Source organism: Macaca mulatta, chromosome 8 (genome assembly GCF_049350105.2).
Source record: "Macaca mulatta isolate MMU2019108-1 chromosome 8, T2T-MMU8v2.0, whole genome shotgun sequence".
In the NCBI taxonomy this organism is placed as follows: Eukaryota; Metazoa; Chordata; class Mammalia; order Primates; family Cercopithecidae; genus Macaca; species Macaca mulatta.
The window spans coordinates 113,386,765-113,403,638 of NC_133413.1; the positions used below are offsets into that span (position 1 = coordinate 113,386,765).

General features: G+C 37.8%; 2 protein-coding genes across 3 annotated transcripts in view; both read left to right on the top strand.

Moving 5' to 3' along the window:
- The window catches only part of CTHRC1 (collagen triple helix repeat containing 1), a 403,638-nt gene that overhangs the window by 49,719 nt on the left and 337,045 nt on the right, over nt 1–16,874 (top strand). The window lies entirely within an intron of this gene.
- The window catches only part of ATP6V1C1 (ATPase H+ transporting V1 subunit C1), a 90,160-nt gene that overhangs the window by 46,461 nt on the left and 26,825 nt on the right, over nt 1–16,874 (top strand). For both annotated transcript variants that reach the window (XM_077942289.1, NM_001260769.1), the window contains 2 exon segments: nt 11,775–11,945; nt 13,624–13,691. In XM_077942289.1, the coding sequence (XP_077798415.1) occupies nt 11,814–11,945; nt 13,624–13,691 (200 nt within the window). In that variant the 5' untranslated portion in view covers nt 11,775–11,813.

The following is a 16,874-nucleotide window of genomic DNA, read 5'->3' on the forward strand; positions in this document are numbered from 1 at the left end:
TGGGGCATTTTTGTGTGTGTGTTTACATGTAATAATTTATTATTAAAGAATTAGGAAAAAGAAATATACAGAAAGGATGAAAACAAATGTTCATAATCACTCCCAAGAGATAATTGTTAACAGTTTTTTTTTAAATAATTTAATGTTTATACCTATACATATCCTTATTTCCTTTCTTAAGATTGGCATAGCTAGGTCAAAGGATATGCACATTTTGTGTGTTTTGATAAATATTTCCAAATTGTGTTCCAGAAATTGTCCATCTTTTGTTTCTTTTTTTTCTTTTTTAGACAGTCTCTCTCTCTGTCACCCAGGCTGGAGTGCAGAGGTGTGATCTTGGCTCACTGCAACCTCCGCCTCCTGGGTTCAAGTGATTCTCCTGCCTTAGTCTCCCAAGTAGCTGAGATTACAGACGTGTGCCACCACATCTGGCTAGTGTTTGTATTTAGTAGAGATGGAGGATTTCACCCTGTTGCCCAGACTGGTCTTGAATTCCTGTCCTCAGGTGATCCACCCACCTCAGCCTCCCAAAGTGTTGGGATTACAGGTGTGAGCCACTGGCCCAGCCCATCTGTTGTTTCTCATCTGCAGAATTTTCTTGGGCTCTCGTGTAATATACAATTATTTTAGATTATTTTAGAAATAGATGATGCAGTGTATTTAAGATATATCTTAGGTATTTTATTAATGATGACAAGTTGTTATAGCTATATTAATGCTCTATTTTATTTTATTTTTTAAAAAAATTTTTTGAGATGGAGTCTTGCTTTATCGACCAGGCTGGAGTACAGTGGCACAATCTCGGCTCACTGCCACCTCTGCCTGCCGGGTTTAAGTGATTCTCCCACCTCAGCCTCCTGAGTAACTGGGACTACAGGCGTGCACCACCATGCCCAGCTAATTTTTGTATTTTTAGTAGAGACAGGATTTTACTATGTTGGCTGTAGTTGGTCTCGAACTCCTGAGCTCAAGTGATCCACCTGTCTTGGCCTCCCAAAGTGCTGGGATTAAAGGTGTGAGCCACTGCACCTGGCCTATTAATGCTTTTAAATAAATTTATATTTTACCCATCAAGATAACACGCCTTACATCTGCAGATTAATGACACATAAGTAAATGTTGGAGACATTTATTCAAGCTGCAGCTGTTTTTCTTTTTAAACAAAAATGAACATTTTCCTTGTTAGTACAAAAGCAATACATGTTCATTGTGTTCCATTTTTCACAAACACAGTAGTACACCAGTCTTTTAGCCTAGATTTGGTAAATTTTTGCCTTTTATTGTTGTCAATCTTGTTTTCTGTTAAATGTTAAGACATGGGGCTGAGAGAGGCTGGGAGGTTGTGGCTGAATCCCTGCATAGAAACAAACAGAATAATTAGCAAAACCGAACACTTGTGAATAATACGTACAACAAAACTAGATGAGACTTCAGTTTTTGTCTGCAGTGGAGTAACTGGTACCATATTTGCTTTCCCACCATAAACAATTACAAATCTGCACAAGATATATTAAAAAACTGCTTCCAGACATCAGACAATAGGCAGTATGGGAGCTGAGAAAAAGGAAATGAGTAATTCCTCCTGCTTTTTCCTGTAGATACTCTCTGCACCATGTTTTAGGAAGCGGACACCCATGCAGAGCGTCTTGGTCTTGCTGAGTCGAGGAGACTGGACTTGGGGAGGGTTTATCTGGCTGAAATTCGCAGGTGGGATTGACAAAGAGAGGGAGCTAGGAAGAGAAATAAACACCAGAAACTTAAAGGGGGATCTCTGCAGGAGCGCTAACAACGAATGACTAAAGAGCTTTAAAGAATTGACAGAGCTTATGGTGCTGGGAGGCATTTGAATTCTGACCACATATGGGGGAGAGACCTTATTGAATACCTGGGACATTCAATAGAATCCCCAAAAGGTCAGACCTCAGTATTAGAGACTAAGTTAGCCCTAGAGTAAGGCCTTAGATCTGTCCTAACAATGTTTGAAAACAAGCCTTGGGTGGATCAAGCTGATCCTCTGCGAACTTACCTGCCCACCAGAACAAAGTACGACACTCTTAAAAGGAAGACAGCAAAGTCCAGTGATAAACAGTGCAACATTTTTACAAATATGCTCAGTGTTTTAACAGAAAACATAAACATAATGAGGAAAGAAATGGAAGATATTTTAAAAATGGAACTTAAAGCAAAAAAATACATAAGAAGTGAAATATTCACTGGTGAGAAGAATAACAGATTAGATACTCCAAAGAAAAGGTCAGCAAACTAGAAGATACAGCAAGAGACTGTTAGTCGTATTTGTTGCCATAAAGGAATCTGTGAGACTGGATAATTTATAAAGAGGTTTCTTTGGCTCACAGTTCTTTAGGCTGTGCAAGCATGGCATCCAGATCTCAGCCTCTGTTGAGGCTTCAGGAAGCTCTTGAGTCATGGCAGAGGGGAAGGGGAGCAGGAGTGTCACTTGGTGAGAGAAGGAGCAAGAGTTAGGGAGAAGGTAACAGTCAGATCTCATGACAACTTCTTACTATGGGGAGGGCATCCTGTTTTTAACAATAAGATTTCAAGGTAGCTTATTACTCCAGGGAGAGCACCAAGCCATTTATGAGGGATCTGTCCCAATGACCCAGACAGCCACCAGGCCCCAGCTCCAACAATGGGGTATTTATTCAACATGAGATCTGGGGAGGACAGACATCCAAACTATATCACTATCCAAAATAAAACACAGTGAGAAAAACAACTGAGAAAAATGAATGAAAGCTCAGTGACCTGTGGAGCAGTATCAAGTAGTTTAACATACATGTGATCTTGTATGTTAAAAGAAGGAAGTGAAGGCAAAAACATTTGAGAAAAAATAATGGCTGAAAACATTTCAAATTTGATGAAAACTATGAATGGATCCAAGAAACTCAGCAAACTCCAAGCAGAGTAAATACTTGTGACCTTGGGGTAGGCAGATTTTTCACATGCTACAGAAAGCATATCTTATAAAACAAACAAACAAACAAAAATAAACTGATAAATCGGACATTGGCAGAATTGCAAACTTCTATTCAAAAGCATCATTAAGAAAAGTCAAGCCACAGACAGAGAAAATATGTCAATATGTATATTTCACAAGGAAGTTGTGTCAAGATCATATAAAAATTTTGTGGAACTCAATAAGTGAATCCGGTATTCTAAAAACTGGGCAGAAGACTTGAATAGAAAATATACAAATGGCAAATAACATGAAGAGCCCCTGAACTTCATTAGTCCGATTAGAAATGCATCATGAAAATGCAACATAACCCTGCAACCCACTGGAATGGCTAAAAATGAAAAGACGAAGAACACTGAGTGTTGGTGGAGCGTCTGGAGCCTGAGTACCTTGCTGTTGGGAATATAAAATGTTATATATCTGCTTTGAAAAACAGTTTGTCAGTCTCCTCTCCCCTCCCCTCCGTTCACCTCCCCTTACTTTTTTTCTTTTTCTTTTTCTTTTCTTTCTTTCCTCACTCTGCCGCCCAGGCTGGAGTGCAGTGGCATGGCTCACTGCAACCTCCACCTTTTGGGTTCAAGCAGTTCTTGTGCCTCAGCCTCCTATGTAACTGAGATTACAGGCCTGCACCACCACACCTGGCTAATTTTTGTAATTTTAGTAGAGACGGGGTTTCAGCATGTTGGCTAGACTGGTCTCGAACTCCTGGCCTCAAGTGATCCACCTGCCTCAGCTTCCCAAAGTGTTGGGATTATGGGTGTGAGCCACCATGCCTGGCCAATTTCCTGTAAAATTAAATATACATTAATCATTCAACTTATAAATTCTACTTTTAGAACTTTTTATCCAAGATAAAAATATATCTTCACAGAAAGCTTTGTAGAGGAATGTTCATAGAATCTCTATTCTTAGTGGTCCCAAACCAGTAGTAACAATCCAAATGTTCATCAACTGGTGAATGTATGAACAGACTATAGTAGATGTATGCGATAGAATACTAAGTAATAAAACAGATTGAACTACTAATACACACAACATGGACAGATACCAAAGACTTGCTGAGCAAAAGCCAGATACAAAAGAGTATCTAATGCATGCTTCCATTTACAAGGAAATTCTAGATCAGGCAAAACTAATCTATAGTGACAGAAAGCAGACCAGCATTTGCCCAGGTTTGGCAGTGAGGTAGGGATTGACTGGACTGAGTGTGAGGGAAGGTTTGGGGATGATAGAAGTGTCCTTAGTGTTGGTTTTGACAGTGCTCAGACAGATGTATACATTTGTCAAAAACTCATCAAACTCTTATTATGGGTGCATTTAATTCTATACACATTATATTTTAATGAAGTTGATTTTATAGAAAACAGTGGAAGTGAGGGAAGCTAACCAACTATAATCCAGGTGCTTGATGTTATCTCATTTAATCCTCACAGTAGTTTTTATTGAAGAATATTCAGCAAATATTTTCTGAGATTCTACCATGCTGGTCTCTATGCCAAGTACTGAGGATAAAATGATGAGCAAAAACTATCATGATTTCCACTTACCCTCCTGGGCAGTTTATTTGAAAGACAGATACTAGTAAAAAGTGCCCCCCCCCCAACCCCCAGGGAAATACTGCAAAGAAGGTGCTATGAGAGTATATAATACATTCATCCTTAGCATATATGTTCTCATATGATCTATGATGAGACACATACTACATAATGTATCTTTTATAATATATAAGATGCTTTATGTGCCCCAGTTTCTTTGTAACTACTACCCCTCTGCTGGGGTTTCTCTAACTACTAAATGAGTTCATACATGTGAAGTGTTTTGACTGGTGCTAGTAGATAGGAAGTGCCCAGTAAGTGTTGGCTGCTATGAACATTTGACAGTTCTAATTGTCTAATATTGCAGGGGTACACCTGTGCTAACTCAGGGAACGCTGGAGTAGGACTGCGTATTGGGGAAGAGATCATAAGTTTGACTAGAAATGTTGGGTTTTAGCTGCTTTTGAGACATCCAAGTGGAAAATGTCTTGTAGTCAGATGTGGATACTGGTTGGGTACAACTCTAGATGCTGCAGAGGGCCCTGGGCTGGAGACATACATTTCAGAAAGTGTCCAGCATCTAGACTAGAATTGCCTCAAGTGTAGAGGAGATCATTAAGAAATGTGCTATACACACATTCACACATACACACATACACACACACACACACGGACATAGACCTGGATCTGAGCCTTGAGAAACTACCATTTAATCAGGGTGCCTTTTTGATCATCATTGCCTCTGTTTAGCATGACTTGCTACATTTAGGCCAGACTTCCTTTGTATTCAAGATAAAATAAAGGGAAATAATTATGAATAAAAACGAGCAGTGAAGGAGGTGGTGTCAGGTTCTTGGTGAGTTGATGACAAATGGCCACCAATTTTTACAATTTGTTTCCTTGCAGCTGAGAAAAAAAGGGAAATATGTTTAGCAACATGGATCCCATTTTCCGATGAATAAAAACATACATACTCATCTGCAAAGATAATTTTTGTTTGAAACTAAACTTAAATTGTTCTTAAATTTCAAGGATTTTTTTTTTTTTTTTTTTTGAGACGGAGTCTCAGTCTGTCACCCAGGCTGGAGTGCAGTGGCTCCACCTCGGCTCACTGCAACCTCTGCCTCCCGGGTTCAAGTGATTCTCTTGCCTCAGCCTCCTGAGTACCTGGGATTACAGGCGCATGCCACCATGCCTGGCTAATTTTTTTGTATTTTTAGTGAAGACGTGGTTTTGCCATGTTGGGCAGACAGGTCTTGAACTCTTGATCTCAGGTGATCTGCCTGCCTCAGCCTCCCAAAGTGCTGGAATTACAGGCGTGAGCCACTGTGCCTGGCCTCAAGGAGAAATTTTTTTACCTGACTTGTGTGACAAGTTGACAGTGGACATTGTTTAAAAATGGAAAAAACAGATTTTGCAAAATACTTATGATGTTACTGTCATAGGAAGTTCTTACATTCCTCCTTAGGTACTTAAGTAGCTTGTCTTTCCTATTAGGCTCTTTACTGAGAGTTAGTTTGCTTTGATGAGGGATAGAAGAACTGAGGCCATGGCTTTGCCTGAAGTACAGATAGGTTCTTTATCAAACCCTCTTTTTTGTATCTTTGACTTTATTCACCCTTGACATAAAAGACAAAAGCTTAGGAACCTGCAGCTCTACAAATTTTTAATTTTTACTGTAAAATAAGGGTTTTCTGGAAGACTAAAAAACACATTTAAAAAACGTGAATATTTTTGCCTTTGTTTTATCTCTAATCAGACTTTTTGTTTGGTTCCATCATTGTTATATTTGAATTTGAATTTTATTAATTCAACAGGCATTTATTAAGTCCCTGCTATTGCCAGGAATTTAGTGTATTCTGGCTCTCAGGGTTTCACAGAGAAGATGATATGATTCTAGCTCTTCAGGATTTCTCAGTAAGGTGGAGAGGAAAATATGTTATAAAAATGAGGGAGAATATGGTGAGTGCGTAGTAGGGGCATTTATAAAGTATGAGTAAGCAAAGGATATTTCCCATCTGGGATATGGGGGAGAGTCTTGGGAGGTAGGATGAGGTGGGGCAGCAGCAAATACAGTCACCCCCAGAAAGGGCGGCCGCATGGAAAGGGGAAGGTCTAGGTACATTATTTTATTCATACTTTCCGACAGCTGGGTGAAGAGAGGTGTTGTATTTCCACTTCACAGATGAGGAAACTAGTTAGAGGATAGTCAGAGTTTTAACTGTTGCAGGACTCCAAAGTTTGTGTTCCTTCCTCCATGATCTGGCAGGTCCATTGAATCTCTAGTATCTGGTCTCTAGTCTCAAAGTATACTTTGAATCTTGAATTTTGTGTGTGTGTGTCCTTTTGTTTGGAGGAATGATTGTTCCTTCTAGGAGGTAGGATAGTTTTGGATGCTGGGCAATGCTGCTTTAGAAATTGTGATGATCCAGGATGAAGGGAACAAGTAAAGGAAGCTTGGATCCCTTTATCAGAATTCACCGTACCAACAGGGTGCTCTGAGCCTGGAACCAAACATAGGGTGAAGGTGTTGTTGAAGCTTACATGTGGATCGCTCTTCAAAGAGGACAGCCCAGGCGTACCAGACCACAGAACATTCTTTTCTCCTAGTGTGACGCAATAGAGAGAATGTGGCCTGTAGAGTCAAACACAACTGAATTTGAACCCCATCTGCCAGTCTTGAAACCTTGGGTAAACTACTGACCTCTCTGTGTATTACTGCCTATCTCATGGGTTGTAGTGATAATGGAAGTGATGTATGAGAAGTGAAAAGCACGGCATCAGACTTAGAAGGCACCTTTTCCTTCCTTTCTTCCTCATCTTCTAACACCTAGGCTCTAGGGAGGTCTCACTTAAAAGCTAGAATTATGAGCACAGTGGCTCACACGTGTAATCTCAGCACTTTGGGAGGCTAAGGCAGGAGGATTGCTTGAGGCTGGAAGTTTGAGACCAACCTGAGCAACATATCAAGACTCCATCTCTACAAAAAATAGAATTTTTTAAAAGCTAAATTAGAGAACTTCTATAATATTTTTAGACTATAGTTTTGTTCAGAATTTATCATGACATTATTTCCTTTGATCCTAATAAAAGCTCAGTAAAGTAGATAGGGCAGGTATTATTTATAGATGAGAAATGAGGTCCTCTTTCCTATTCCTTGAAATCCTCTGAAAGCCTGTTAGAAGGAAAGATTTTCTGGAACGCTTAAGTAGTATGATAGTGACATCTACTGTAATAGCTCATATTATTACAATCTTTGAGGAAGCAGCAGTTTAGATAATTTAGCACTATCATCAGGAAGAATTTAACGGTTGACTTTACTACCTACCATTTTGGGAGGAAAGGAGATACAAAAATTTATCATTAAATATACTAACAGAAAACCACTTGCATAAAATTATTATAACAAAATCTCAATTTTCCAGAAACCACAATCACTTAGAAGATCTGGATTACTAAAATTAGAGGTTTAAAGCTGCTATTAGATTTTCTAATAACTGAAAATGTTAAAGTTCAAGATAGTTTGTGCTAAAAAAGCTAGATTCGGTAAGTGCAAGAGTATTAACTGGAAGAAACCAGAGATAGGTGGTGAGGTGATCCAGGTGTTGCGAAGAACAGGGACAGGATGACAAGAGGGCAGGAGATAGGTCCACGAGATTTCAGCAGGAATTTATTTTTAAAAGCAACTTCTTGAGATAGGTTCTGGAGTTAGTATAGGTATAGCCTGAGCCTTGCAACATTATGCAGTTAGATTGTTGAACATATTGACCCCCAAATACTTTTTTAAATTGATTTTTTAAAAATAAAAATAATTAAAAAAAAATAGAGACACGGCCTCGCTGTGTTGACCAGGCTGATCTTAAACTCCTGAGGTCAAGTGATCCTCCTGTCTCAGGATCCAAAAATACTTTTAAAACAAATCCTAAACTCTAAAAGCATTGTCTGCAATGCAATGTATTATACTTGGTCATAAGAAGATATAAACAGACTAGTAAGCATTTCTACTAGGTGTAAAACAAAAAGGTTGTACTTTGAGGATTAATTTGGTATCTAGATTATTCTCTGAATATCCCCTTTTAAAGTTCACTAAAATTTTTTTTTTAAATAAATTTGCTCTGCAATGTTATGTTTTAACTTGTAAATTAAATACATTCTTGTAACAATTGTACAAATATTTAGTTTTGAAGTATTTCAGATATACAGAAAAATTTTAATATTGCAATTAATGACATCCATGCAGATTAGCAAGTATTAACATTTTGCTATATTTGCTCAATTTTTTTAATGAAATCTTACAAAACTAAAGCTCCTTTCTCCTATGCATATTTTAGTATTTTCAGTAAGTGTATATAACTCTGAACAATATATACTATTGTGTGTTTTTCAGTTGTGGAAATAGAAACTTAATCTGCTGGTAGGAACTTAAGTTGGTAGAGGCTTTGGAGAACAGTTTGGCAATACCAGAAGAGTTGGCAGTGGTGTGTGTTAGTTGTCTCCTGCTGCACAACAAACAACCCCAAAACTTATTGGCTTAAAACAGTGATTTCTTATTTCTCCTAATTTTGTGGGTTGCTGGGGTAGTCCCTCTGTTTGTTTTACCTGGACTCATTGATGCAGCTGCATTCAGCTGGGAGATTGGCTGGGCTGGAGGGCTCATAATGGCCTCAGTCACATGTCTGGTGGTTCATGCTGGTTGTTGGTTCTCTACACTTGCAATAGGCTAAACTGGCTTCCTTATGTGGTAGTCTGAGGGCAGTGGTCCAAGACACAAGACCTCTTGAGGTCTGAGCCCTGAACTTGCATAGTGTGGATTCCATGTGTTTTGTTGGTCAAACCAAGTCACCAGCTCCACCTTTTGATGGAAGGAGTGGCAGAGTCACACTGCATAGAAGCATGGAAAGACATGTCGCCACTATCTTTGAAGACATATCCTATAACTCAGCTATTTTACTTTTATCCCAGAGAAAATCTTTCATAGATAGAGACATGTACACATTGTTCACAGCAGAATTGTTTATAATAGCAAAAAAGTAAAAACAATTGAACAGTCATTCCAGGAAGAAGCAGATAATAAATTTTAGTTTACTCATATAATAGAATATTATATATCAATTAAAATTAATGATCACTGGATAATTCTAAAAATAGGTTGAACGAAAAAATCAGGTTGGATAAGAGTATGGTAGTATAATAGCCTTCAAGTTCAGTATTTGAAGTTTCTCAGGTAGGCTAATGAAGATTTTGCTTTTGCTTCTGTTTTGAAATCAAAACTGATCTTTGGATGGTCTCATTAGAGCGTGGGGCTCACGAGTAGCTTCCACCCTTGAATGGCCAGTTCAGCTGTGCTGTTCTCTGACCAGACTGGCTGTCACTAAAAAGCTTGTGTTTAACTTCTTGGCCATTTGGGAAAGTGTAGCTCTTTCATTTGAGAAGGTGTAGGTAGAGCTGATAAAGGTTTAACTTCATCAGTAATGTCAGAAAAGTCCGCGTACAGTACAGTTTCTTTTAAAATTTTTTTTTTCTAGAATATGGTTTCTTAACATATTCATTTGATACCACCGTCTACATCTGTACCGGGTTTAACCTCCATTTCTTACCTGTAAATGGGAAGCATGATATTTACCTCGTAGAGGTGTTGGGAAGATGAATTGAGCTAATAATGCATTTATAGCAGTACTTTTTATATGGTAGATCCTCTCTAAACAGTAGTTAGAAAAATTAACAAGTATATAGGATGACATCTATGTTAAGTTCACTTTCAAAGGTATTGTAATGGGTAGGTAGCATTGATTACCTAATCATAGGTACTTTAATTAAAACGGACTACTGTAATTATGAAAGTCCATTATGATTAACTATAATACTTTACATTTTAAAGGAAAGTTACATTTACAAACTTTTTTCACCTTAATTATCTGATTTTGTTGTCAGGACAACTTCGTAAGATAGTTATGTTCAATTTAGAGACATTAAATATTAGTTTCAGGAGAGATTAAATAAGCAGTGTTAGCAGAAAGCTTATGTTGGTTCTCATGAACGCACATTAAAATGGGAATAATGGTACCAAAATACTTTGATTTTTATCACTTGTGTTTATGTGCTTTACCTACCTAGATTCTGAATAGTTTTATCTCTATAGTTTTTTCACCCTTCTGTGTGTGTGGGAAGGAGGAGGAGGAGGAGGAGGAAAAGAGATTGTAGAGAGGGTTAAGTGAATCTTAATGGGACTCTTTGGAAAGGGAGATGTGCAGCCTGCCTCTCAGATCCAAAAATGTTACATTAACGCCACCCTCCCAACTCCCTGTATTTTAAAATAGCCGAGCAGATTGGCAAGTTTTATTTGTTTTTTGTTTTTTGGTTTTTTTTTTCAAATTTGTAAATGTTCAATGGCAACTAAGTGTATGCATCAAAGATTTGAGATTTCTCTAGATTGACTATGGATTAGAATTAACCACCAAATTTACTAGCCTTGTAGGATTTGCTAAGCCAATGTGACAAATTTATTTGGTGACTGCTGTTTATAAATGCATTGATTCAATTAAATTCTTTCTTCAAGATAAAAGTTATGCTTTTTTTTTTTTTTTTTAATTTCCTTTTTTTGGTTGTAAGCTTTAAAAGTTTGAGATAGGTTGGGTGCAGTGGATCACTTGAGGCCAGGAGTTTAAGACTGGCCTGGCCAACATGACAAAAACCTGTCTCTACTAAAAATACAAAAATTAACTGAGCGTGGTGGTGCATGGCTGTAATCCCAGCTATTCAGGAGACTGAGGCACAAAAATCGCTTGAACCTGGGAGGCGGAGGTTGCAGTGAGCCGAGATTGTGCCACTGCCCTCCAGCCTGGACGACAGAGTGAGACACTGTCTCAAAAAAAAAAAAAAAAAAAAAAAAAAAGTTTAAGATAAACCTATAAATTTGTAACTCTCCACCTTTTTGGTTGAAGGAAACTATTGGTGGCTGGTATTTTGGGTAATCTCACTTCTTGACTAACTCCCATTAAGAATGTTTTATAATGAAAAAAAGTAGGTACTTCACATACTAGGTTTTTATCACTTCACTTTCCTGATATCATAAATAAATCATTTTTTTCACCATTTATATAGATTTACTTTGAGGTAGGTAAATTTCACTTTGCTGGAGATCATATGCCAATATTAGATTAGTTTTGAAACAGGTTATATGTTACAACGTCTCCTATGACTCTGAAAGACTTTAGAAACAAATGATTTTAAATATATTTCTTTTGTTTTGTTTTACATTTCAGAATCTCTCTTGATTTTTGAGGAAATACCCAGTAACAAACATGACTGAGTTCTGGCTTATATCTGCTCCTGGGGAGAAAACCTGTCAGCAAACATGGGAGAAATTGCATGCGGCAACTTCAAAGAACAATAATCTTGCTGTGACTTCCAAGTTCAATATTCCTGACTTAAAGGTGAAGCTGCACTGTGCAGAATTGCATATGAGTTCATCATTCAGGGGAGGGCCAGTTCTCTCTGTTAGTGGAAATGAGATACCCAGGTTCCTTCCAAAGAAAACCTCCTCTCCAGCCATTGGCATGATTTACAATGTATCTTCTTTGAAATACTAGAAGCCGCCGGGCGCGGTGGCTCAAGCCTGTAATCCCAGCACTTTGGGAGGCCGAGACGGGTGGATCACGAGGTCAGGAGATCGAGACCATCCTGGCTAACACGGTGAAACCCTGTCTCTACTAAAAAATACAAAAAACTAGCCGGGCGAGGTGGCGGGCGCCTGTAGTTCCAGCTATTCCGGAGGCTGAGGCAGGAGAATGGCGTGAACCCGGGAGGCGGAGCTTGCAGTGAGCTGAGATCTGGCCACTGTACTCCAGCCTGGGCGACAGAGCGAGACTCCGTCTCAAAAAAAAAAAAAAACAAATACTGGAAGTAAACTACCAAATTGAAATAACGTCTCTCAGGCTTTCTGTGCTCTTCTAAATTGCAATGAAAAATCTTATGAAAATGTTTGATGTATTACATTCACAAATACCATTTTCAGAAATTAAAACTCTTAGTAGTATATATTCTTAAATATCATAGTGAAGTTGTTAAAAAATTTATGTTACACTGATTCTTACATTGTAAATGTGTTACCATAGCACCTACTTAATCATACTTGACAAATCTAACCCAGTTATTTAATCTGGTTAATCTATTTAAGATTTACTGTATTAAAGATTCGTAATCTAGCAACATCAAAGTGAAGCAGGTATCCAGTAATCAGTTGATGGAACATTTGTAAAGAATAGAAAAGATCATGATACTGACATTTTGCTAGTTAACTGAATGAGGGAGTCGTAGGCAACATTCATTTAAGAAATATTTAAAATGACTGATTCTTGGTGGGGTGCGGTGGGGCCTGTAAACCCAGCACTTTTGGGAGACTGAGGTAAGCGGATCTCCTGAGGTCAGGATTTTGAGACCAGCCTGGCCAACATGGTGAAACCCAGTCTCTACTGAAAATACAAAAATTAGCCAGGTGTGGTGGCAGGCGCCTGTAATCCCAGCTACTTGGGAGGCTGAGGCAGAAGAATCGCTAGAATCCAGGAGGCGGAGGTTGCAGTGAGCCAAGATCACCACACTCCAGCCTGGGTGACAGAGCGAGACTCCATCTCAAAAATATAAATAAATAAATAAATAAATAAATAAATACAATAAAATGACCAATTCTTAATATTTTTGGAGTTACGGATACCTTTGAGACAGGACGTTTCCTCCAAAACGTACTCACTGTGCACAGTTTTGCATGCCAATTTAATTACAGACCCTCTAGCACATATCTGTGGACCTCCTACTCGAGAGCCTGTGTTGTAAACTAAGATTTCAGATGATCCAGTGTCATTGAATAGTACAAGCACAGACCTGTCTTTGAGGAGTCTTCAAGTCTTAAGTGGTGCTTGTACCCATGAATTAAAGGATTATCTTGTACATATAAATAGCTTTGAAATGTCTGGCAAACATCTTTTAACATACTTACACATTATGAAATAAAATAGGGAGAATTTAAGATTCGCAAGAACTTTAAGTCAAGATGTATCAGCTTGTATTTTTTAAAAAAGGATGCCAGCTAAATAACAGAATATATTTTCCTTTTAGGTTGGCACGCTGGATGTCTTGGTTGGCTTGTCAGATGAACTGGCTAAACTGGATGCATTTGTAGAAGGGTAATGTACTTACATGCATGGAGTAGAGCAAAATGGGAGACAGTGTTATCAGGCTCCGTGGACACTGCGTCTATTATCACATGTGTACTCTGCTTACTGGAATGGTTTTAGAAAACAATGACTTTTTTCCTTTTGTATATCAATTTTATGAAGGTACAATTTACATACTATAAAATGCACCTGTTTGAAATATGAAAATGCTGATTCTCTTTTTACTATCTTTATTGGGATATAGTTTACATGCCGTGCATTTCACCTTTACAGGTGTACAATTCAATGATTCTTAGTGTATTCAGACTTGCATAACCATTGCCACAGTCATTTTAAAATATTTCATCATCCTCTATTCCTATGCCCATGAGCAGTCACTTCCTGTCCCCACCACCCACAAATTGTTCTGCCACTATAGATTTGCTTGGTCTGGACATTTCTTGTAAATGGAATACAATACATGGTCTTTTGTGACTGTCTTCTTTTGCTTAGCATAATGTTTTGAAGTTTATCCAAGCTGTTGCATGTATCAGTATTTCATTTCTTTTTATTACTAAATAGTATTCCACTATATATGTGCACACACACTTACCACATTAATCCATTCATCAGTTGATGGGCATTTCTTTTGCTTCCACTTTTTGGCTTATAAGAATAATGCTGCTGTGCACATTTGTGTACAAGTTTGTATTCTTAAATATCTTCATTTTTCTTGGGTTTGTACCTAAGAGTGGAATTTCTGGGTCATATGGTAACTTTATGTTTCACTTTTTGAGGAACTGACAAACTGTTTCCCAGAGTGGCTGCACCATTTAATATTCCTGCCAGCAGTGTTTGAAGATTCTCATTTCTCTACATCCTTGTCAGCACTTGTTACTATTTGTCTTTTTGATTATAGCCATCCCAGGGAGTATGAGATAATACCTCATTTAAAAAAATTTGCATTTCCCTGTTGGCTGATGTGATGTGATGTGTTGAGTATCTTTTCATGTGCTTTTTGGCCATTTGTTTTTCTTCGTTGGAGAAATGTCTGTTCAGATCCTTTGCCCATTTTTAATTGGCTTGTCTTTTTGTTATTGAATTGTAAGAGTTCTTTATACAGAATATGCTAGATATAAATCCCCTATCAGATATAACTTGCAAATATTGTCTCTTATTCTGTGAATTGTCTTCATTTCCTTTTTTTTTTCTCGAGACAAGTCTCGCTCTGTCAACCAGGTTGGAGTGCAGTGGCGAGATCTCGGCTCACTGCAGCCTCCGCCTCCTGGGTTCAAACGATTCTCCTGCTTCAGCCTCCCGAGTAGCTGAGATTACAAGTGCCTGCCACAACGCACAGCTTAGTTTCGTATTTTTAGTAGAGATGGGGTTTCACCATGTTGGACAGGCTGGTCTCGAACTCCTGACATGATGCACCTGCCTCAGCCTCCCAAAGTGCTGGGATTACAGGCATAAGCTGCCGTGCCTGGCCATGTCTTCATTTTCTTGATTGTGTCCTGTGAAACATGAAAGTTTTAAATTTTGATGAAGTCCAATTTATTTTTTTCTTTTGTTGCTTGTGTTTGTGGCATTGTGTCTAAGGCACCATTGTCTGATCCAGGGTCGTATCGTTTTATGTCTATGTTTCCTTCTAAGAGATTTACAGTTTTAGCTTTCACATTGAGGTCTTTGATTCATTTTGAGTTAAGTTTTATGTATGTTGTGAGGTAAGGGTCCAACTTGATTCTTTTGAATGTGAATATCTAGTTGTCCCAGCACCATTTGTTGAAAAGACTGTTTTTTCCCACTGAATTGTCCTGGAACCCTTACTGAAAATCAATTGAACGTAATATGAGGGTTTATTTCTGGACTCTCAGTTCTGTTTCATTGATCTATGTTTCTCTATGCCAGTACCACATTGTCTTGATTATTGTAGCTTTGTAGTAAGTTTTAAAATCAGAAAGTATGAATTCTCCAACTTTTTTTTTTTTTTCCCAAGATTGGCTATTCTGGGTTCTTTGTCTTTTTGTATGAATTTTAGGATCACAGTGTCAAACTTCTGCATATAAGTCAGCTAGAATTTTGATGAGGATAGTGTTGAATCTATGTATCAATTTGGGGAATGGTATCATCCTAACATTATTGTCTTTGATCCATGAACATGGGATATTACTCCATTTATTTGAAGATGGCTATGCTTTCGTCTTCAAAATTCAGTTGGAAGAATTTTTCTAAACTGCAGTTTTTATTACTTTTGAAATTCAGGTACATGTGTATTTGAGCTGAAAATGGTTATAGGCTATTTGATAGCTGCTTTTTGATTAGTTGGCAGAATCAATCTACAGTTCCTTCACCTCTGGGGATACAAAGCTTTTATCTTAGAGTTTAGATACATAGGTGTAATTTGTAAAATACAGAATTTGGAGAATCTTAGAAATGTACATTCGATAGAAGCTTTAAGGGAATAATAGGCTTGGATAGGAGGAAATTTTTTTGTGAAATCTATATGGAAGATTTTCTCATTTCTGCTGTTAAAATGCTTTTCTGAATTGATAGAACCACCTCAAAGCGACGCTGTGGCAATAGAGACTGAGGTCAGGGTTGCAGAGAGAGAGATCTTTAAACATAACACCATGTAGTGAGGAAGTAAACAGATCTAAGGATGTATTGATGATCTTTAATATTGGAATCAAGAAGGCCACTTAGCAGACAGTTTCACAGTAGATAAGTTAAGAGATAGTAAAAGCTCAATTGGGGCCAGACACTTGGTCATTAGAATGGAAAAGAGAAGATGAAAGGAAAAGCAACTTTTAGGATTATAATTCCATATATTCATATAGAGCAAATGAGTATTATGAATTATTATACATATAGTGAAAATAATTATGATACACTCAAAGCACGAACTGATGGAAAGAATAGTCTCTTGGTTTCTTGCTTACACATTTTTAATTGAGAAAAAAATTTGAGGAAACTTTATTTTCAGTTGTCATCCCTGGAGTGAGTCTTCCCTGAGGTCTCATCTACCTCATTAGAGTTACAAGTTATGACAACCAAAGAGACACTGAGAAAGGAGGTCCCTGAGAATATAATTATTAACATTTATTTGTACCCATGTCAGTCACCTTGATGGCTTTATAGTTCTTTCTTTAAATTGTTAATGGGATGTCCTGAATATAATTTAAAGTTTGCCCAGATTTTAAATTTTATTTACTT